The following is a 24997-nucleotide window of genomic DNA, read 5'->3' on the forward strand; positions in this document are numbered from 1 at the left end:
GATTGCCTGGGTGTGAATCCTGGTTCCATTATTTGCTAACTATATAACTTCGGCTAAATGATATAGTACCTGGTTGCCTCATATCCATCATCTGTAAAATGAGCGTAAATCAGTGGTATGTACCTCACAGAGATGTGAGGATTACATGCATACATGTATGGAAAGTGCTTATAACAGTGTCAGGAAAGTAGTAAGTCATATAAATGTTAGCTATTATCTTTAATAATTTCTTTTATTTCAGCAGATCCTTCATATTGGTCAAAGTAACAGTCTTAAACTTAATAAAACTTAACTTTTGAAATCATCTTAAACTCAGTGGTGTCCTATACAATATGTCAGCATATTATGCTCCTATGAGAAGTGTTTCTGATATCCTTTCTCATCTCTGAACTTTTATTGGACTTATTTGGGAACATAAGCTAATACTTCATTATTGTTAAGTTATTTGGCATGTGTTTTTTGTCACCAACTTGATTGACTTCAAGCTCTTTGAGAGCTAAAATCATTTCTTACATATCTTAGTATCCTTATAGTGCAAAACATATAATGAGAGCTTGATATTAATGATTATTTATTATAGGCAGACAGTAAAATAGAAGCACTATATTATTTTATGTTTAGAAAGATCTGTTTGTATCCGAAACATAGTCTTACTAATATTTTACCTTGTTTTAGGTTCCTAAGTACCTGTCGCAGCAATGGGCGAAGGCCCCCGGGAGGGGTGAAGTCGGGAAACTGCGGATTGCCAAGTACGTTATTTGTACATTTTTGACATTTTAAATAGCTGTTTTAAAAAATGTAGTAAGTTCTTTTAAATTGAATTAGTCTTTTTTGTGTGTATGTGACAGAGACAGAGAGGGACAGATAGGAACAGACAGACAAGAAGGGAGAAAGATGAGAAGCATCAATTCTTTGTTGCGGCACCTTAATTGTTCATTAATTGCTTTTTCATATGTGCCTTGATTGGGGGGCTACCGCAGAGCGAGTGACCCCATGCTCAAGCCAGCTGGTGAGCTTTGCTCAAACCAGATGAGCCTGCGCTCAAGCTGGCAACCTCGGGATCTCGAACCTGGGTCCTCCGCGTCCCAGTCCAAAACTCTATACACTGCACCCCCACCTAGTCAGCCTAAATTGAATTAGTCTTTTTCAAATAATTTACCTGGAAAATGAGAAGTAATGAGCATGTCAAAAGTAGTCAAGGGATGGTTGTAGGGAGTTGTGTGCACACATGTACACACTCTCACACTCACACTGCTCCTCTACTGACAGGTGTAAATATAGTCAAATGTATTGGTAAAACTTATTGGCAGTATATGGTTCCCTCATCCCCCCCTCACATCATGTGAGGAGACGTGCTTGGGTTGTCATAACTGGCTGTATGCTATATCAAATTAAGAGCTTCAGTAGAAGAAGGACTTTGCCACTGTGCCACTGTTGGAAGGGGGCGGGGAACACCTAAGGAAAGACTGTAACAGCGTAGTTTCCTGGTGGAGGAAATGGCCTTCTTAGAAAGGGATCCTCCAAAACTCAGCTAGTTTCAGCCAGAGGCCTTGTGTTCCATTCTTTTTGTCCATTCGTTCTTAATCCAACTCCAACCAGATTTCCATGCTGCTATTCCACTGAAATAGCTCTTGTCTGTCACCATTATCCTTTTTCTTACCAAGCGTTTTGCTTCAAAACAACCTACCTCAGCCCTGGCTTGGTAGCCAGTTGGTTAGTGTTCTCCCAATTTGTCAAGGTTGTAGGTTCAATCCCTGGTCAGGGCAATACATAAATCAGCCAGTGAATGCATGAATAACTGGGACAGCATCAATGTTTCTCTCTCTCAAATCAATGGAAACATTTTTAAAAAAAATTAAAAAAGAAGCCCTGGCCGGCTGGCTCAGTGGTAGAGCGTAGGCCTGGCATGTGGAAGTCCTGGGTTTGATTCCCGGCCAGGACAAACAAGAGAAGTGCCCATCTGCTTCTCCACCCCTCCCCCTCTCCTTTCTATCTCTTTCTTCCCCTCCTGAAGCCAAAGCTCAATTGGAGCAAAGTTGGCCCAGGCGCTGAGGATGGCTCCATGATCTCCACCTCAGGCACTAGAATGGCTCTGGTTGCAATGGAGCAAAGCCGCCAATGGGCAGAACATCACCCCTTAGTGGGTATGCCGGTGGATCCTGGTTTGGCGCATGCAGGAGTCTGTCTGTCTATCTCCCTGCTTCTCACTTCAGAAAAATACAAAATAAATAAACAAACAAATAAATAAATGAAAAAATTAACTCATCAATGTCATATCATTTCAGGTAAATTGACATTATAATTTTATTTTTATGTGTGACAGTGAAGTTGTCCTCCCAGGACTCAAGTGTTTCTTGAATGCATCTGGGTGATTTTCTAGTTACCTTGCCTAGAAATGTCAGTACAATCTTTAACTCACCCTTTTTCTTTGCTACCGACTTCCAGTTGTTTCCTCTTCTATCAGTTCTGACCATTTAAATACCCTGCCACACACTCTTCCTTGCAATCTACCATTACCTGGTTCAAGCTTTCATTACTTAAAAAAAAATTTGGCCCTGGCCGGTTGGCTCAGTGGTAGAGCATCGGCCTGGCGTGCAGGAGTCCCAGATTCGATTCCCAGCCAGGGCACACAGGAGAAGCGCCCATCTGCTTCTCCACCCCTCCCCCTCTCCTTCCTCTCTGTCTCTCTTCCCCTCTCGCAGCCAGGGCTCCATTGGAGCAAAGTTGGCCCAGGCGCTGGTGTGTGGCTCTATGGCCTCTGCCTCGGGCGCTAGAATGGCTCTGGTTGCAATGGAGCAACGCCCCAGATGGGCAGAGCATCGCCCCCTGGTGGGCATGCCAGGTGAATCCCGGTCGGGCGCATGCGGGAGTCTGTCTGACTGCCTCCCCGTTTCCAACTTAAGAAAAATACAAAAAAATAAAATAAATTTTTTTAAATTATCTTTATTTATTGATTTGAGAGAAAGATTTGTTGTTCCACTTATTTATGCATGCATCAGTTGATTCTTGTATGTGCCCTGACTGGGGATTGAATGCACAATGTTGGTTTTGGGGTGACACTCTAACCAACTGAGCTACCTGTACTTTTTTTTTTTTTAAGCAAGAGAGAGACAGAGACTGACAGAGATAAAGGGAGACAGATGAGAAGCATCAACTTGTAGTTGCCCCATTTTCATTGTTCATTGATTGCTTTCTCATACGTGCCTTGACTGGGAGGCTCCAGCCAGCAACCTTTGGGCTCAAGCCAGCGACCATGGGGTCATGTCCATGATCCCATGCTCAAGCCAGTGACCTCCTGCTGAAGCTGGTGATTTTGAGGTTTTGAACCTGAGTCCTCTGCATCCCACGTCAGTGCTCTGTCTGCTGCGCCACCATTTGGTCAGGCATGAGCTACCTGTACTTTTTAGGTGGGTTTTTGCGTTAGCTTCAATTCATTCAATAAACTTTGTGCTGGTACCTTCTGTGTCTTTGCCTTTGCTTTGTCAGTGTCTCTTTCATATGGGTAATTAAATGCATCAGGAAGCCAGGTTCAGAACTGATAAGGAAGGGACAGTAGTGAATTCAGTGGCTGTCTTTCTGTGTCTGTTGAGGGGATTGTTGACATGCTAAATTTGAGGTGCATTATGGCCAACCTTTCAAATCTTTGAAGCTGAAAATTCATATTTTTATTTGAAATCTTAAAATTTTTTCATCTCTATTCTAGATAATTCTTCAACAGAAATAAGATTAACATTGCATTTTAATATATTAAAAACTCTGAACCTGACCAGTGATGGTGCAGTAGATAGAGTGTGGACCTGGGATGCTGAGGCCCCAGGTTCAAAACCCCGAGGTTGCTGCCTTGAATGTGGGCTTATCCGACTTGAGCTCAGGCTCATCCAGATTGAGTGTAGGGTCCCTGGCTTGAGTGTGGGATCATCGACACGATCCATGGTGGCTGGCTTGAGCCCAAAGGCTGCTGGCTTAAAGTCCAAGGTTGCTGGCTTGAGCAAAGTCACTGGCTTGGCCAGACTGCCTAGGCAAGGCACATAAGAGAAGCAATCAATGAATAACTAAAGTGCCCACGCCTATGAGTTGATGCTTCTCATCTCTCTTCCTTCCTGTCTGTCTCTTTCTCTCACTAAAATATATATAAAAAACTCTGAGAATTCCTACAGTAAAATCTGTTTAAGATTCTGGACTCCTTAGTCTGGCCTAAGAGGCTCTTTACCACTTGAATCCAGCCTATTCATTGTTAGAAAAAAATGTGCAAGATACCTTCTCACTTCTGGTGTTTAGTTGGATTATTCTCAGCCTGGAATGCTCCCATGCTCTTGACTTTATCCATCAGTTCATCTGATCCTGGCACATTGTGGCTTTCTTAATTCAGTACTAAAATTTATCTCATTTTATAGTTATGAGTATAGCTTTTATATCTTTTGGCTGGAAACAGGGATCTTATACTTAGTACTTTGCATATAGTAGGAATTTAATACATGTTTTGAAACTTAGGCTATTGTATAAAGTGTACATTGATTCCATATTTGTAAAAAAGGTAACATTTAAAAACATGTAATTCTTCCTGACCTGTGGTGGCCCAGGTTCGAAACCCAGCGCTTGTCGGTCAAAGCACATGCAAGAAGCAGTAACTACGAGTTGATGCTTCCTGTTTCTCCCCCTTCTCTCTCTCTTTCTCCCCTTTTGCTAAAATCCTAAATAAAACCTTTTTTAAAATAAGTAATAATTAAAAAATGAAAACATGGAATTCAAATATATAGAAATAGTCCAGAAGGATATTTACTTTACCAGGATGTTAACAGTAAACTTATGGCTATTTTAAAACTTCTTTTAGCTGGTCTGTGTGTTTATGTATGAATTGTTTTTTATAGTATAGAAAAATTGCTTATAATTTAAAAATGCTATTAAATTTTAATCTTTAAGATTCTGTTAAGTAATTAAAATATCTTCAGCTAGACAAAATAAATAGTAAAATTTGCTGAAATACTATGTATCTGTATTAAATATGCACTTACATACTGCTGAATGATAAAAGTGCTCAGAAATAAAGATAAGAATTGTAATAAGATTATTATTGAGATAAAATATTATTAGGATAGGTTGAAATATTGTTAAGTGACACAACCTTCCTGTAAAATACTCACGTGGGGTTAATGAGACTTCTGTTTTTCCTATAGAATTACAGACAGGTAGTAGAAGAGAGCCAAGGATAAACATTAAGCTCTGTAAATACCATATTTTATGTAAATATGCACTAGTGTTATTTCTTTTAGTTCTCAGCATAAATTTGAAAGAAACCCCATAAAATCTAAATAATTAAATTCTTTTTCTTTTCTCTCTTTAAGGAATCAAGGAAGGACCGAGGTAAGATTATTTCTACTTAAATTTTATTTAAAACATGAGATTATTTAAAAATTTTTGTTCCATTGATTGTGAGGGGGAGATGGGTGGAGAGGAAGGGAGAGAAGCATCAATTTGCCATTTCATTTAGTTGCATTTAGTGGTGTACTCATTGATTGCTTCTCTATTTTCCTAAGTGGGGTTAAACCCGTGACCTCGGTGCGCTGGGACTGAGGGCCCAGCTTTATCTGCTGAGCCACCCAGCCAGGGCCAAACATGAGATCGTTTTACTGTGCATAGTAATAGTGAAGAGAAGGTGGTGTTTGTGTTCTAGAAAACTCCACATAAAACTAGTAGCTATTGGTCAAGAACACATAGTATAAATAACACTCTCGTGGGCATGAATGGTCTCCTTTCTAGTTATTCACTCCTTTTTTTCTTCCTAGTTGTTCATTATTAGCATTTTTCTATTTTGACATAAAATATCCCCTTTCTCAATACTTTTGAAATTTAATATTACTTCAGTAATATTTTAACAATATTTGAGTGTGGCAGGGGCATATGATTTGTATTTTTGAGAGCTTTAGATTTGACCCATTAAATTTGTAACATAACTTGCAGTACCTATCACGCAGTAGAGAGATAGTTAACAAATACTCATAATCTTCTTCCAGGGTTGGAGATCAGTATTTTATGTTTATAAATCCCTTTGATGCAAAATTTTATATTTTAGAGATCTAGTATACAGTAAAAATGGATCTGAAAGATTACCTGTCTTTTTTGTTTGTTTGTTTAATCCATTCACCTTTTTCACCCAGCCCCCCTCCCATTCCCTCCCCTCTGACAACTGTCAGTCTGTTCTCTGTATCTGTGAGTCTGTTTCTATTTTGTTAGTTTATTTTGGTCACTAGATTCTACATATAAGTGAAATCATAGGTATTTGTCTTTCTCTGACTGGCTTATTTTATATTGACTCTCAGTATGGAGTTATCCTTATAAATATTTAGTTGTATTTATTAAAATATTCAAAAATAAAACAGCACCATGTACTTACACAGTTGTCTTTGAAACCTGAGGAAGATATATATTTCCTACTTAATGGGAATGCTTCTTTTTTAGAGAGAGATAGGAAGGGAGAGAGATAAGAAGCATCAGCTCATAGCCATGGCACTTTAGTTGTTCATTGATTGCTTCTCATACGTGCCTTCACCCCTTGCTTAAACCAGCGACCATGGGATCGTGTTGGTGAGCCTGTGCTCAGGTTGATAACCTCAGGGTTTTGAACATGGGACCTCAGCTTCCCACATCAACACTATCCACTGTGCCATCACCGGTCAGGCTGTTTAAGCTTTCTAAGTAGCTCACTATTTTCCCCATCAAATACAATCACTTTATTAATACTCTTAAAATATCCACTCCTTCAAAAAATGCTGTTTTCTTTCTGTGTGCCAGCCACTTCCTAGAAGATATATACATATACATACACATACACATACAAACATACATACATTTATCTATTTATTTATTTATTTATTTTAAAGAATATAACCATAACAAGACATGGTCTCTTGATATCAAAGACCAGACCTTAGGGGGGAAAATTGTATTCCAGTTTTGGAAATACAATTTCTTCAGCCATAGATCAGAGAAAGCATTTGAAAGCTATCTGTATTTATAATGATAGATTAGCCCCATTATTCTTACAAATGCGAATAAAGTCTCTTTTTATGACTAAGTATTAAAGATTTTTGGATAAAGTTTTTAAAAAATGCTTAAATGATTGGAAGAGATTCACATTTTTACAGTATTATTTGATTTATAATCAGAATTTCTGTACTTTTGAATACAAAAGTCTATTGTCATAAGCTCTGCCTAATGTGTCTTTTAGGTGTCATTTACTTTGAACGAGGATCTTGCAAATATTCATGACATTGGTGGAAAACCAGCTTCAGTCAGCGCTCCTAGAGAACATCCATTTGTCTTGCAAAGTGTTGGAGGACAAACGTTAACAGTATTTACTGAGAGCGCATCAGGTGAGAATGGAATTATTTAATGTGATTTCTGTACACATTGAATAGGTTTTCTGTCTCACCATACACTCTAAGGTTGTTGCCAAGGCTGTTCCACCCAGTGTTCTACCTTTGTTATTCTTATGCTACTTCTTTTTACTGTGATTGATGAAATTTTGGCTCTTACTCTGAGCATTTAATTACCATTTGAGGCATAAAGAAATAGAACAAAGCAGATGGGAAAGTGTGGTGCGTCAAGCTGTCTTCTAGGATGTTGAGGAAAGTATTTTGAGTTTTGCCAAGATAAGGTCATCCTTGCCTATGTAGATAAATTGATATTCAGCAACTATAATAATAATTATTATTTTTTTACAGAAACAGAGAGAAAGTCAGAGAGAGGGACAGACAGGAACAGAGAGAGATGAGAAGCATCAATCATCAGATTTTTGTTGTGACACCTTAGTTGTTCATTGATTGCTTTCTCATATGTGCCTTGACCGCGGGCCTTCAGCAGACCAAGTAACCCCTTGCTCAGCCAGCGACCTTGGGTCCAAGCTGGTGAACTTTGCTCAAACCAGATGAGCCTGTGCTCAAGCTGGCGACCTTGGGGTCTCAAACTTGGGTCCTCTGCATCCCAGACCGATGCTCTATCCACTGCACCAATGCCTGGTCAGGCTATAAGTATTTTTTTTAAATGCTGCTTAATATTAGGGAATATTAGTCTGAATTTTTGCTCTTATATGCACTCTGGTCTAAGAGGGCCTGTGAATGCAGAGATTATCTTTTAAAATTGGTATGGACTTGCCTGACCTGTGGTGGCGCAGTGGGTAAAGTGTTGACCTGAAATGCTGAGGTCACTGGTTCAAAAACCTGGGCTTGCCTGGTCAAGGCACATTTGGGAATTGATGCTTCCTGCTCCTCCCCCGCCCTTCTCTCTCTCTCTCTCTCTCTCTCTCCTCTCTAAAATGAATAAATAAATTAAAAAATAAAATTGGTATGGACTTTCACAAAGCTCTGTGTAAAATATAGTTTAATTTTGTGTGTTTGGTATGAGATATTTTAACAGATAAATAAGCCAGGAGCAAGTGTTTCAGCTTGTGAATTAAATAGAGCAGGACTGTTTTTTTGTGGCATATGTATATGAATATATGTTTATCTTCATTGTTTCTTGGTTTTTAACCACTGAATTTTGAATATTGCTTTTAAAGCAGCAGGCACCTATTTTAGGAGAGCTAATTTCTCATGTAATTCAAAAAGGTTTTCAGTGGTATAAAAGAGCCATGATTTTGTTGTATCTTCATTACAAAGAAAGCTGTAAAAATTATAATATGTTAAGAACATCACTGTTTAAAAAAGAAATATGCTCAGATAAATTTTTTGTTGTATCTTAGGTTACCAATAACTACATAAATTTAATTTTAAAAATTAGTCTTTTTCTTTTTTTCCCCCTGGATGTAGAATCCAAAAACTTGTAAATTAGAACTTTTTAGTCATGTGATTTAATGTAAGAGAATTGTTTTATTGTATTATTTGATGCTATAATAATTTATAGTGTAGTATTATGGGAGGTTAAAAATGTTAAACACATGCATTTTCTCCTGGATAAGGTTCTACCATTCAACAAACGTTTAGTATATGCAACATTGTACAGGGTGTAGCGTAGGCACACCCAGGGATCTGAAATGTGTGTTGCAATTGGTGGGACTTAGTAAGACCTGTTGAACCTGTGGGGTTTTCTGTACTTTTGTGGTTGTTCAGGCATGGAAGAGGCATGGGACCAAGACGGTAAAAAGGAGGCAGAGCCTGAAGAAAGCTTGAGGTAGCGGACTTGACCTTCCCCTCTAGGAAAAGGTCCCCTTTTCAGAATTTTTACATCTCATTATATTGCTAATTTTTCCAAAGCATGTTTTATTGCTGGCATTTACACAAAAGACAATATTTTAGAAAGCTAAGCTTTCTTATCCTCAAAATTAATCTTCCATTTTTAATCTTGTAAGTTCTTTAGTCTTTTTTGAAAATTTTGAAATTTGTATTCACATTTTTGGTTACAGTGTTCTCCAAAGTGAATATGGTATTGTAAGGTTAACTTGGCAGGACTGTGGAAGGGATCAAGACTGTCATCCTTCTGGAGTTTGAACAATATGTTCTGCTTTGTAGAGCTGTGCTCATACAATTATAGGTCTAAGTTTCTATTAGATGGTATATGCTATAAGGGAATACTTTGCTTCTTAATCTCATTAATCATTTCTGTTTTGTGTCATTGTTCTTTGACTCTTTGTACTTTTCTGTGCTTTAATTTTCTTATTAGTGAAATGGAGATAACAATTATTTACATTAATGTGTAAATATAAATATATTTAAAATTCTAAGAACAATGCAGTATGTAGTAAATGCTCAATAACTATTATTACTAATAATATTAGTAATCATTTTTATTTTTTAATTTAGAAATTAAATTTAATGAGGTGATATTGATCAATAAGAATACATAGGTTTCAGGTAAACATTTCTATAGCATTTGAACTGTTGATTGTGTGCCCATCAACCAGGATCAAATCATTTTCCATCACCATGTATTTGTCCCTCTTTATTCCCTTCCCCCACCCCTCTGCTCCTCATAACCACTCACTTTTATCTATGTCCATGAGTCTCAGTTTTATATCCCACCTATGTGTGAAATCATATAGTTCTTAGCTTTTTCTGATTTACTTATTTCACTTAGTATAATGCTCTCAGGGTCCATCCATGTTGTCATAAAGTGCAATGTGTCATCATTTCTTACGGCTGAGTAGTATTTCATTGTATATATGTACCACATCTTCTTTCTCCACTCCTATATCGAGGGACACTTTGGTTGTTTCCATGTCTTGGCCACCGTGAATAATGCTACAATGAACATGGGAGTGTGTATGTCTTTGCGTATCAGTATTTTAAAGTTTTTTGAGTAGATACCCAGTAAAATAAAATAGTGGGAAGAGTGGCATTTTGCAAATCTCATATAGCTTAAAAGACAAGCTGGCATTTCATATCTGCTCCCAAGAGCAGTGGATAGCAATGTTATTTTGGTTGAAGGATCTGAAGAAAATCTGATCTCTATACACAGAAAAGGGAGGAGCCCTTAATAACATTTCAAATAATTGTGGATATTCTTCTTTTGATAGACCAAAACTCTACAAGTAGTAGTTTCTTAAAGGTGAATTGCAGAATAGAGACTGAAACTGTATCAGCGAACTTTTTATATGGTTACATTGAAATCCACTGATTTTATCTTGTACCTGTATTTTGAACGGCTTTTTCACTTACGTGTGATTTTATAACATTACACGTCCATCATTTAGTGAATATTGAGTCACTGAGTTATGCCATTCTTACACATCTTGACACATTTCATTGTACGGTATCAAAATTTTGCATTTATTAACACCACTGATTTAATTAGGAAGACTTAAGTATTAGAGAGCTGTCAGGCTTATGGAAGAAGTTTTTCAAAACTTCTAATTTTGACTTCAAAGGTTGAATTTTATTAATGGTGACAAATATTGAATAGTGTCAGTTGTTTTTTTTAAAGATGGACTGATTTCATTTATTTTTGAGAAAATATATTTCAGACACCTGAGTCTGAATAACCGTAGTTTGTCTCTCAACCATCCATTTAAATAAAGCTGATCTTCCTAAAAAAGAAGCTGCTTCAGCTCCCAAATCAGTCACACAGATGCTTTTCTTTGACACAGGCATCCACAGTTGGCATCCAGCAGACGTGCTGATATGTGCTTTTCATTTGGTATCTCAGAATATATATAAAAGGATGTGTATCAAAGGTTAAAATGGAATAAAACAGTTTTTATTGTCCAGTAAGACCTATTCCCCCCCCCCCACTGATTTGTGTGTGTGTGTGTGAGAGAGAGAGAGAGAGAGAGACGCACCAACTCATTGTTTTTCTTAGTTGCATTTAGTTGTGCAATCATTGATTGCTTCTCATACGTTCCCTAACTGGGACTGTAACCCAGGACCTCTAGTGCACCGTGTTGATGTGCTGTGCACTGAACTACCTGACCAGGGTTCATTAAGGACATTCTTACGTGAAACTGTCTCTTTTCTTTTTAACCGCAGTGGAGCATGGTAAAGAATACATTTTAATGCCACTGCCTTGATTCTTGATGGCCCAGAAGTTTTACCTACCCTTACTTTTGTACCATCAGGGCAGATAACAGTGAAAAGGGCAAGTGAATATTTTAATGAAAGTAGTTTTGACTTTGTGGCCACCCAAATGATCGTGAGGACCCCTCCACAGACCATACTCTGAGGAATGCTGATTTAGTGTACTGTAATGGGAAAAGTTAAGGTTGCTTGTAATGTATTGGAGATTTTTTACAGGGTGTCCTCAGGTTCCAACAGTCTCGACATACAATGTTTCGAGTTTATGATGCTCACTCTCATAAAAACTTTAAAAAATTGAGACATGAGTGTTTCGGCTTATGCCTTTGCGTCATACTTATGCACTACACGGACAAACTAGGTTGGTCGCATGCAGCGGGAGAATACACACTACATTGTACACTATAGTATATTTATGTATTTTTCATTTTTCTGTGGCTTAGTTGTGTTTTTATATTCCAGATTATGACTTTACAACTGTGTTAGGATAGGTGACTTAGGATAGGGTGTGTTTTGACTTACACCAAAATTTGGGTTATGTCACTGTCGTAGGAACAGAACTGTGTCCTAACCTGAAGACCCCTGTATTGGCTATACCCTGACAGAGAATCCTCCCCCCAGTGCTCTTAGGGAGCATCATTCACAGCATTGGATTGCATTCTTGTTTCTGTGCTTATTGTTGGTTTTATTAAGAGTTCAGTATATATTTTTGGACTGGATATGAGCCTCTATAAACTATTTCCTTTTTTATTTATTACACTTATATGTTGGTATATAACTTACCTTCACATATTCTATATTATTTAGTTCTCCCCGCAATCCCAAAGAGGTATCACTTTAAAAAATAATTTTATTGATTGACTTCAGAGAGAGAGGAAGAAAGAGACAGATAGAAACATTGATCTCTTCTCCTATGTGTCCTGACTGGGGATCAGACCCACAACCTCCTTTGCATTTTGGGATGATGCACTAACCCCTTGGTCAGCAAACTGCTGCTCACAAGCCACATGCAGCTCTTTGACCCCTTAAGTGTGGCTCTTCCACAAAATACCATGTGCAGGCGCTACCTCGATAAGTAATGTACCTACCTATATAGTACCTCGATAAGTAATGTACCTATCTATATAGTTTAAGTTTAAAAATTTGGCTCTCAAAAGAAATTTCAATCATTGTACTGTTGATATTTGGCTCTGTTAACTAATGAGTTTGTCGACCACTGCATAACCAACCAGGTTATCCGACCAGTGTGAGGCTATCACTTGTAAATTAAATCTTTATTAGATATAAGAGAAAACAAAAGCTCTAAGAGATTGTGTGACTAGCTCCACTGTATTTTCTTACATTTAGAAATAAAATTTTAAAAACAAGCTCTTTAAAAATAGTTAACAGATCCTGGCCTGTGGTGGAGCAGTGGATAAAGTGTTGACCTTTATCCATTGAAATGCTGACGTTGCCAATTTGAAACCCTGAGCTTCCTGTTCCCTCCCCACTCCCCCTTTTCTCTCTCTCTCTCCTCTCTCTAAATCAATAAATAAAATAAAAGGTAACAGAAATGTTGCTCTGTCTGTCTACCTGAGTGAATGCCTGCTTACCAAGCTCTGATGAATTTTGTGGCAGTCCGGTCATCTGTCACCTCCAGTTCCTGCATGGCAGCTACCGCTTAATACCAGCCAGGCTCCCCAGCCCTCCCAGTGAGTTAGTGTGAAAGCCCCTGTGGAAGGAGTGAGAAAGTTCTGTACTTTGTTTACTCTGAGTGAGTGCCAGCCGTGCTGCCGAACATTTGCCATCATACCAGTTTCCAACAATCTTATGCTTGTGAGGATGAACAAACGGAAACAGAAATGTGTGACTCAAGTGTTCTGTGTTTTTCCTGAGCTGGCACCGAGGCTGTGGCTGACTACAGAGGTGCATCTTTCAGTGTGACTGCCAACTGCCTAGGTCGTGTCTACTCTGAAAAATTAGGCTGAAGAGGGGAAAATGTTTCCTGTTCAGTAGCTGGAAAGAGTAAGAGGCATGTTTTGTACGCTTCAATATTCAGGTATGCATGCAGAAGAACGTGATTGGTGTGTGTACTGTACGTACCTCTAGTAATCTGGGGATAAGGGTGAGGAAGAGGGAAAAAAAAGTGAAGTGTAGGGATAACATTACTATCAATATAATGTTTGGGATCACAAGTTACAATAGATTCATTAAAACTTATGAGTTACTCACTTTTTTAAATAATGAACCTTTTCAGGCCTATGAAAGTGTAGAGAATATAGTCTGTCGAACCTTTGGCCAATTCCCATATTTTATAATTGTTGACACTTGCCCCCCCCCCTTTTTTTTAAAGGGAAGTAAACACTTCAGATAGTTGACATTCCCTTTTCCTTTTCCTGGTCCCACCTACACCTCCCTGCTCAGATGTAATCATTGTCCTGGAGTTAGTGTTTATTATTGTGGCTGTTGTGATGAGTCTGCAGTTGCCTACAGCAAAATCTTTACAGTTTAACTGGAGGAGACCAACAGCGATTTCAGAGATGGTTTAAGCAGTGCCATCCAAATTTCTAGCAATTACGGAAGTTCAGTGCTTGGATTGAATAGAGATTTTTTTTTAGTACAGGATATATTTTGACAAGCCTTTTTTTGTTTGTTTCTTCTGTTCCTTTAATACATAATTCTTAAAAATGTCCTGAATTTTAATACGTTATGTGATCAAAAGTAATTAATTATTAAGAAACTTTAAAATTCAGTCCCATGTTTTCTGGTGAGAAAAACTGATTGATTGGTGAATAGTATAAGGTTGAAAGAAGATGTTTGAATTCTGTTTTAGACTTGGTACCAAGTGTTTTTTATTTTGGTAATGTAGTCTCTTCTATATCTGTATTGTAAAAATCACACTGACAGTGTATGAATTAGATAATATTTATAGTATTATTCCTCAGAAGAATTGATGTGCAATTTATGCAAGGAATATTGGCACATTTTTTTTTCTTTACTGTTAGTCATTGTTATGAATTTATTCATATAGCCTAAACTTCTAATTTCACTACTCATGAATTCCACTTAAATATTATTGCTGAAAATTTTTTGAAGGTTAGGTTGTGTTTCTATTAACTTTATTTGGGACCTCTGTTTTCTGTATATCCTTGTTTCTAATTTTTATGGAGAATGTCAGAAATCCTTAAGTTTTTACCTTTATTGTATGTGTATTTGCTTATTCATAAAATTCTGTGATGCTCAGCTTTTATTATCAGGCCTGTCCATTTCCTGTTTTGTAAAGCAGTAGAGAAGGATTTAGGACTTTTTTTTTTTTATCATACCTGAAGGAAATGATAAGCTATATAAGCATGTTTCCCTTTTTCCTTCTGATTTTCTATACTTTCCAGCATATAAAGATGATAATTTGCTTTGATTCATTTACACTTAGTTCTTTGGAAGAAACTGGCTTCTTTACAAATGAAACTCAACTTAGCAAAACCAAGTTTACAGTGTAAATTACTTACTGCGGTATTAAAATGAAGTCATTGAAATAGTTTTAATTTTAAACTTTTTTAATTTTTAAAACTTCATTTGTTTGTCTTTTCCATATAACTGTATTGTTTTATTTTGTTTTTAAATACTATTCAAGGTTTTGGTTGCATACAGACATGGTGTCTTCTGTATTTCTTTGGGTATAAGTGTATTGTTCTTATATCAAAATTTGAAATGGAGAAAATACCATGTAACTGATTTTTCTTTTTCTGCCACATAGCATCTTATAGAAATACAGTGTTACTTGAATGGCTTTATATTTTTGTTGTTTGAAACCTTATTCTGTTGATATGGTTGGTGATAGTACTAATATAATAATTCCCTATCAGAAAAAGAAGCTTAGACTTTAAAATTGGTTCATTACTTTAAAAAACAATACATACATACATATATATATGTATATTTTGTTTTGTTTTACTTAGAAATTTAATATAATGGGATGACAGCATTGATCAGTAAGCATACATAGGTGTCAGGTGAACATCTCTGTCCCAGTAGAAGCCTAGCTCTACGTCAATCAGGCGTCCATGATTCGACTTTCCTGCACAGTGGGACACTCCTTCTTATCAGCAGGCTGGCAGCCTCTTCAAGACTACTCTTGAGGTGGCTATGAGGATGCTACTGATCAGTGCCGAGACCAACTGCCACCAGAGGAAAGACACAACCGACACACAAGTTAGTTGCAAGAATCACACAGGCAGTTTATTACTCACTAATCCTTCTGGCGTGCCTGGGTACAGCTTAGGGGGCCCCGTCAGCATGCTCCTCTCGGCTGTCCTTGGTCAGAGTGGCGTGGAGACAGTCCACAATGCTGGAGTCTGGGCGACTACTGCAGCAGGGGGGGCCCCTTAGCTTTAGTACCTTTTCTGGCCTACACCTTCTAACAGGTATCAGTCTACAGGATTATCACCTCAAAGCACCTTTTGGGGAGTTCCTCACAGGGAGCCCATTTTATGTAAATCTAGTTAAATGTCATATCAAGCCACTATTAAGGTGTTCCTAGGGAAGCTTTTTGTTTATGTTAACTTAGAGTTATGACATCAAGCCACTTCTTATCTATGTGTAACTTCACACACACACACTAACGGGGCCCTGCTCGGAAGTCATTCTGTCACATCTGTGCAAACTACACAAATTCCTTTCCAGATGGCATAACTTTATTTAATTTCCTTAATTGATTTTAATATTATACCTTAATTACTTTTATATATCTTCCATATTCTTCTATATTTCTATATATTTAATTACTATAACCTTATATTACTGCAACATTCTCTATAGTATTTGAACTATTGATTGCATTGTGTGCCCATCACCCAAAATCAAATCATTTTCCACCACCGTATATCTGTCCCTCTTTAAATTTTTAATTTTTTTTTTTAATTTTTTACAGAGACAGAGAGTGAGTCAGAGAGAGGGATGGGATAGACAGGGACAGACAGACAGGAACAAAGAGAGATGAGAAGCATCAATCATTAGTTTTTCATTGCACGTTGCAACACCTTAGTTGTTCATTGATTGCTTTCTCATATGTGCCTTGACCATGGGCCTTCAGCAGACCGAGTAACCCCTTGCTGGAGCCAGTGGCCTTGGGTTCAAGATGGTGGGCTTTTGGTCAAACCAGATGAGCCTGCGCTCAAGCTGGCGACCTCGGGGTCTTGAATCTGGGTCCTCCGCATCCCAGTCCGACACTCTATCCACTGCACCACCACCTGGTCAGGCCTGTCTCTCTTTACTCCCCTCCCCCCCACCCAAAGTGAATTTGAGGCCTACACTTGAATTGTGTTTTTGATTACATTGGCCAGGATACAGAGTGCCTTGTATCATTTTAGATTCTCTTTGAAACGTTGATACTGGGGAGGGGAAAAGCCTATTTTCAGTCTCCCTTGGCAACTGATAGGTCAGTATAAACCCCCAACTAGGTCAGACCTGGAGAGAACTCCAGCTGGACTGCCTTGTCTTGTAAGAGATAGCTGACAGGCTAAGCCCCTTCCTGGGTCTCTGGGTGGGCACTGGGGAGAGCTGAACTGAAAACACAGGCTGGTGTATTCCAAAAGGAAAATTTATTTAAAACACCGGGTGCAGGTGAAGGGAGACAGACTAAAGCCCTGCTGGCCCAGGGGAGGCCCGGAGCAGGGTGTATATAAGTTAGTCAGGGGTCTTGAAAAACCGGCGGACGTCGTGTCCTTATGGGTACATGGTAGTATTTTTTTCGTATGTGGATTGGAGTGGCGCCACAGCTCCTCCAGATTTTTTATCTCCCGCCTCAACTGTCTAAAAGGAGTCCTAGGCTGGTTCACAGGTCCTAGCTGGGACTTCAAGCCATCCTTCTCTGCTCCCACGGGTTTGCACTGCCCTGGGGATGGGGGCTGATCTATCAGAGAACAGCGTCTCTAGGCCTGTGGCTTGGCTTTTACAAACAACTATTGTGATTTAAATTCCCCTAATTGTCAGGTCCTTTCCCAATATAAGCTTTCCCTGACATTTCTGCAAAGATAAACTTTTGCTACATTTCAAAGTAAAGGCCAAGAAGCCATTGAGAGAGAGAAGAGCAAGCAAATGAACTGAAACCTCATAGTGGGGGATTAGAATGTTCTGTTAATGAACCCTAGTGGGAAGTTGGGTGAGGGGAATTTGAGTTTTAAAGGGGATCTGGATTTAAACGAGCCCTGAACCTAAACCTAACATTCATAACTTTAGATTTGGAAGAATTAAAGAAACTTTTTATGCAGGCATATAAATTGACAGTGTTTACATCTTTCTTACAATTAGCAGTGATAGCTAACAAATAGGTACATTGAGCACTTATTTTGTTCACTATGGTGAACACTTTACAAGAGTTATTTCATTTATTTCATAAAAGAAGCCTATGAAGTAGGCACCATTGTGATTTAATTTTATTGATGAGGGAAATGGGGTTTACATGGGTATAATTTGACCCACATGCAGTTTGTAAGCCTACCTCTAAATCATTATACTAACAGTTTTCAGAGTGTGGATGCACAATTTAATGAGTAATAGGTAGCACTGAAAACAGCAAGAACTAGAATGAAAAATTTAACTTTTGCCTTGGCCAGTTTGCTCAGTGGTAGAGTGTCAGCACGGCCTGTGGATGTCCTGGGTTCAATTCCCAGTCAGGGCACACAGTAGAATCATCCATCTGCTTCCCCACCTCTCCTCCCTCACTTCTCTCTATCTCTCCCTCTTTCCATCCTGTAGCTATGGCTCAACTGGAGTGAGTTGGCCCCAGGCACTGAGGATGGTTCCATGGTCTCTATCTCAAGTGCTAGAAAGAGCTTAGTTGCTGAGCAACGGAGCAACACCCCAGATGGGCAGAGCATCACCCCCTGGTGGGCTTGGTGGGTGGATCCTGGTTGGGTCGCATGCAAGAGTTGGTCTTTGCTTCCCTTCCTCTCACTGAATGGAGGAAAAAATTTAACTTTTTATTTTTGAACATTTCAGACATACCTTGAAGTAGAATAATATAGCAAACCCTATATATGCCACCCAGTGTTAAGGACTTAATGGTAGATTATTTTGTCCCTGCCCCAGCATTATGGTAGATTTTTAAATGTGCTGTCAGTGATTAAAAACAAATTACTTATATAAAAAGATAAATTTTTACTTTATTTATATATATTTGCATACCTCATTGCCCTGCTGAATTTTATCCCCAAAGTATATCACTGTATATCAAGCTGTATATCACTGTGATATGTAGCTTCACTTACCATAAACTTCAATTTCTTCCTAAATTCCCTATTGGGTTTGTCCTGCAGAAACAAAAATAAGCTGTCTGATCATTGTCTGCAGATTATGAATATATTTTTACCCTGCTACTCTCTAGATGTATAGTTGTCTGTTTATATGTTACCTAGCGTAGGGGCTCTTACCTGAGAGCAATTTTGGCATCATGGCAACTTTGGCATCATCTGGAGACTTTTTTTTTTTGTGGCAGAGAGTCAGAAGAGAGGGACAGACAGACAGGAAAGGAGAGAGAGGAGAAACATCAATTCTTCGCTGCAGTTCCTTAGTTGTCCATTGATTGATCTCTCATATGTGCCTTGATGGGGAGGGGGGGGATACAGCAGACTTGAGTGACCCCTTGCTCGAGCCAGCGACCTTGTGCTCAAGCTGGTGAGCCTTGCTCAAACCCGATGAGCCCACACTCAAGCTGGCAACCTTGGGGTCCTGAACCTGGGTCCTCTGCGTCCCAGTCTGACGCTTCATCCACTGTGCCACTGCCTGGTCAGATTGGAGACATTTTTGATCGTCACAACATAGTGTGTATTACTGGCATCTAACAATCAGGATATCCTACTATGCATAGGATAGCCCCTCTCAAAAATTATTCAGCCTAGCCTGACAAGGCAGTGGCACAGTGGATAGAGTGTCGGACTGGGACGCAGAGGACCCAGGTTCGAAACCCTGAGGTCACTGGCTTGAGCACAGGCTCATCTGGTTTGAGCAAGGCTCACCAGCTTGAGCCCAAGGTCCTTGGCTCAAGCAAGGAGTCACTCCGTCTACTGTAGACCCCCCTCCCCCGTCAATGCACATATGAGAAAGCAATCAATAAACTACTAAGGTGCGCAATGAAGAATTGATGCTTCTAATCTCTCTCCCTTCCTGTCTGTCTGTCCCTGACTGTCTCTCTCTCTGTCTCTGTCACCAAAAAAAAAAAAAAAAGTTATTCAGCCTAAAAAGACAGTAGTACCAAGGATAAGTCCTGATCTAATATAAGAGAAACTATATTATTTTTAGTGGACAAGCAGTTTGATATAACTACTGATGATATTAAAATTATAAAATAACGATAGTTCTTCACACATACCCCCCCCACACACAGGTTACTCTTGTAGAGGTAATGTTCCAAGATTTCCAGTGGATGCTTGAAACATCGGGTAGTATCAAACTCTATATATACTTGTTTTTCCCTGTTTATATGTAGCTATGATAAAGTTTAATTCATAAATTAGGCACAGTAATAGATTAAAAACAACCAATAATAAAATAGAACAGTTATAGCAATATACAATGGTACCTTGAGATACGAGCAGACCAACATACGAGTTTTTTTAAGGTACGAGCTGCGACTTGGTCCGTATTTTTGTTTGAGAGCTGAGCAAAATTCCGAGATACGAGTTGGAATCAACTGGTCATGCTTCAGCACTTTTTAATGACACTTGTTTGTCACATTTCTGTAACATTTTAAAAGGCAGGCAAAAGCAAACCTCTTTGGATAGATTTTTATTCAAAAGTCCTGCAAGTGAAAGTGCCAAAAAGGCAAAAACAGGTGATGATTAAATGAAAAATACATCATGTTAAGCTTAGGTTAAGTTTAAAGTTAAGAAAGTGCATTTTTTTTACAATTAAGATTTTGTGGTTTCATTTTAAGTAAAGAAAGTGCAGTTTTAGTTGTGTTTAAAGTAAAGAAAATGCTGTTTTAGTTTACATTTAGTGTTAAGAAAGTGCAGTTTTAGTTTTCGTGTCTACAATGCCTGCGTTCCTTCCTCCCTCCCTCCTCCTACTCCATTCACCTCTGTTAGCTGCACTCGTCTGTCTCCAAGGTAAGAATACAGTACTAAATAACACTTTTTTCTTTTATTTCATATATTTTGTTATGCATTGGTAAAGTATATATGTGTGTTTATTAATTACAAACATGTCTTTTTTCAAAATTTAGGATGATTTGGGGATGTTTCACAGGGCTGGAATGGATTAAATCTATTTCAGTTATTTTAAATGGGAAAATTTTGTTTGATATACGAGTTGACTGATTTACAAGCTTGGTTACAGAACCAATTAGACTCATATCTCAAGGTACCACTGTACTGTAAAGCAAGCTAGATGAATGGCTTTGAGACCATTATTAAGTAAAATAAGAGTTACATGAATACAAGTGCAGTGTGATACTGCAACATTTGGTTTAATGACCTAGACAGCTAAGTGACTGACTGGTGGGGTTGTATGCCAATCAGTGTGGCTGCCCTGGAGGAAGGGATGATTCAGGTCCCGGGTTTAGGATGACTCAAGATTTCATCGTGCTGTTCAGAACATGCAATTTAAAATTTATGAATTGTGCATTTCTGGAATTTTTCATTTAATATTTTTAGACCACTGTTGACTCTGGGTGACTGAAACTACGGAAAGTCAAACTGTGAGTGAGGGGGACTACTGTAAGTGTTCTTTTTGAAAAAGCCGAAAAAAGTGACCAGAACCTGTTCACCTCCCCAGTAGTCATTTTTGCTGTTCTCCTCCTATTCTTCTCTCTCCCTTCTTCCTGCCGTTTTTACTTCTCTTTAATTATATCAGAAGAAATTTATGTACTTACAAGAGACTGTTCTTGAGGTTTCATCTTTATTTTTTTCAATTATCTACTCTTAAATATCGTACTGTATTTCCCCATGTATAAGACGCTCCCATGTATAAGACACATGTTAATTTTGGGGCCCAAAATTTGAAAAGAAATGTATTACATAAAGTTATTGAACTTGTTTTATTCATCATAAAATTCATACAATTTGTTATCACTGTCAAAACTCCCATCCATTAGCTTGTCCTCATCTGTGTCTGATGACGAATCACTGTCTTCATATGTTGCCTTGTCCTCAGTTCCATCTGTGGCATTTGAAATGCCACAACCACTGTATGCACCCAGTTCTTAGACCCCAGATTTTTTGAAAAGGGGTGGTCTTATATATACATGGGAAAAATGTTATTTTTTTACAAGCCATTGTTTATCAGATTACTTCTTTAAAACTATTTTGGGTGTTTACCACAATCATAAAAGCACATTTTCCTCTTTTTTTTAATTGAATTTATTGGGGTTACACCAGTAAACATAACTATAGAAGTCTCAGGCACCCGGTTCTCCAGCACATCTCTGTACTCCGTGTTGTGTTCACACCCAAAGCCGAGTGTTCATCCATCACTATCAATCCCCCCTATACTCCCCTCCATTTCTCCCTCCCCCAGCCAGCAGTCCTGATACTGTTGTCCTTGTCTATGAGTTTTTCTCTCTTTACTTTTGTCCTTTTTTGCTTAATCCTCCCACCCACTCATCCAGCTAAAAGCACATTTTTCTTATTATCTACAAGTCCTGGCAGAAGAAAAATTGTAGAGCAGTAAATATGGTGTTTTAAACATTTTACTGGTTTTGCAAAAATATTTTACCTTTAGAAAGATAGGTCTTCTCTGCTTTGCCTCACCCCCTTTAATTCAAGCTTGATTTAGTTATTTAATTTTAAGCTTAAAGACTAAAATGTAGTAAAGAACAAACGCCGATATAGCCTGACTAGTGGTGCTGCAGTGGCAGCTGGAGCCCCCCCCCATCAAGGCACGTATGAGAAGCAATCAAAGAACAATTCAAGTGATGCAACTATGAGTTGATGCTTCTCATCTCTCTCCCTTCCTGCCCTCCCTTTCAAAAATAAGTGAAATAAATGAAAATATCTTTAGGAAAGAAAAAAAGGCAATGTAAAAATTGAACTGTGGTTGATTTCTCACCTATATAGTAGTAGAGTTTTCTGTAGGGCTTTTCATGATAAATAGAAGCTTGCCATGAAAGAAAAATAACATTTTCTTTTCCACTCCTATTTTTAACTTTTCATTGTAGAAAAATTTTAAGCACATATAAAAGAAGAGAAATAGTATAGTGAACTTTCATGTACCCATTATCCAACTTCAGATTATCAACATATGGTCATTCTTATTTAGCTCTATTCCAGTCACTGTCCTTTGTACCTCACAGGATTATTTAAAGAAAAACTCACACAGTACATCATTCCATTCTTAAGTTCTTCTGTACATGTCTCCATCAGGATTCTTTTTTAGAAAATATATAGCCACACTATTATTATGATATCTAAATCAATGAGCAATAATTCCAAATAATTGTCATAGATCCAATCAATGGGAGTTATTTTATACTCTTAATTCCAATGGGTCTTGTTTTTTCCTCCTTTAAATCTGTTCTGTTTTCTGATTTATGATCCAACTTTATTTCGCATTACTGTGAAGGCATGAGGCAATCTTTTTGCAGAACTGTTTGAGGAAGATGGCTGATAAAAAAAGTGACAGAATATAAAATCATTTCTAGAACCATACCAAGGCACTGATGTCAAATTTGTGACTGTGTTGGGGTGAGTTATACTTGAGCTGTGTTTACTGAATGGCACAGATTATTTCCAGATTGCATAAAGGTAAAATGTGGATACATTTATAAAAAAGAAAATCTTGTCAATGCAGTATGACTAAACCTAAAGAATAGAACACTTTTAAAATAAAAGTTAACAATGAAACAGAAGCAAGTAATATTAAAAATTTATATGATGATGAGAATAACATGTTATTTAATATAGGTACTATAGATAGGGAATGTATCATAATATCTCAGTATAAACAATAGGGACATTATATACAATTTGTATACAAACCTCAATTTAGAATATCAGTTTCTTGGAAAAAATAAATTGATCAAGAATAGAGAAACTGATTTTATCCAAGTTGAGTTTAAAATAAATCTCTTGAAAGTTAGGTCAATTTATGTATTTAATGCAAAATAACTTAATAAACATGTTTTTAAGTTCTGAAATAAAGCCTCATTCTTACATGTTCCTACCAGCTGTCAGTAGCAGGCAGCTGTGGCCTGGCCAGAGGTGAGCATGACCGAGGGTGGCACTCTAAAAGGCTGCTGTGTTTGAAGACAAATTCAGCTGATGTCTTTTTTTTTTTTTTTTAAAGAACTCTGTCCACAGTTTATTGCTTATATTGTATCATTAGCTCTCCAAAAGAAGAAGGGGGAAATTCTACAGACACATACTGTTTTCTTATAGATATTTATTTGGTTCCCTCTAAAAGAGCCTTTCTTGAAAATATTTTATAGTTGGAAGTTGTGGCTTTCTCTGCTAGCCTTCTCTGCTCATGGAGAAAAAGAGCATACCACCCAGGGCTGTTTACCGCATCAGTTTCTTTTTATACCGATGCAGGACTTAATAACTACTGTATGAGGATTTGGCTTTTTTTTTTTTTTTTACTGTGTAACTTGTTATGTGTCATAGTTAAGCAATTTCTTGAGAGGAACAGCTATACTGTTTAGCAAAGGAAAATGTCTAAGGATTTATAGTTCTCAATTCTTTCTTCCATAGCTTTCATAGAAAGGGTGATGTTTCTTACATTTCCAAGTGAATAACAGACTCCCCTGGATTGGGAACAGTGGTGTAAGTGCCTTAGGGGCTCTCAGTGCCGCCCATAGTCCCTTTGCCCAAGATCTTGCTCTGCTGGTGGCCCCTCTGCCCACCTGGAGGGCAGGTCAGAACTGACAGGATATTAGCACACCCTCTGGAGCGGCCCTCAACCAGTATCTGACAGGAGCTGGTGTGCAAATACACAGCTCCCTTACCCTTCAGGTGGGATAACTCCAGGCACACATCTTTACCTGTCTTCTGGAGTTCTGCAGCAGGATTAAGCAGCAGTTTTCCACAGAGGTACAAGGCTGGTACCAGCGTTTTTTTTTTTTTTTTTTTTTTTTTTTTTTTTTTTTTTTGGTATTTTTCTGAAGTTGGAAACGGGGAGGCAGTCAGACAGACTCCCACATGCGCCCGAACGGGATCCACCCGGCATGCCCACCAGGGGCAACGCTCTGCCCACCAGGGGGTGATGCTCTGTTGCGACCAGAGCCACTCTAGTGCCTGAGGCAGAAGCCACAGAGCCATCCTCAGCGCCTGGGCCAACTTTGCTCCAGTGGAGCCTTGGCTGCTGGAGGGGAAGAGAGAGACGGAGAGGAAGGAGAGGGGGAGGGGTGGAGAAGCAGATGGGCACTTCTGTGTGCCCTGGCCGGTAATCGAACCTGGGACTCCTGCACGCCAGGCCGATGCTCTACCACTGAGCCAACCAGCCAGGGCCGGTACCAGGGTTCTAACTCATCTCTCTATTGACGTCTTTCCTCTTTTTTCTCCCCCAATTTCCTTTCAGTGTTCTGGGTT

General features: G+C 38.5%; 1 protein-coding gene across 1 annotated transcript in view; it reads left to right on the forward strand.

Moving 5' to 3' along the window:
• Positions 1-24997, forward strand: part of GTF2F2 (general transcription factor IIF subunit 2) — a 173870-nt gene that overhangs the window by 17629 nt on the left and 131244 nt on the right. The window contains exons 2-4 of the mRNA XM_066380867.1: positions 676-749; positions 5343-5361; positions 7226-7370. Of these exons, the coding sequence (XP_066236964.1) occupies positions 676-749; positions 5343-5361; positions 7226-7370 (238 nt within the window). The remainder of the gene's footprint in view (positions 1-675; positions 750-5342; positions 5362-7225; positions 7371-24997) is intronic.

Source organism: Saccopteryx leptura, chromosome 4 (assembly GCF_036850995.1).
Source record: "Saccopteryx leptura isolate mSacLep1 chromosome 4, mSacLep1_pri_phased_curated, whole genome shotgun sequence".
Taxonomy (NCBI): Eukaryota; Metazoa; Chordata; class Mammalia; order Chiroptera; family Emballonuridae; genus Saccopteryx; species Saccopteryx leptura.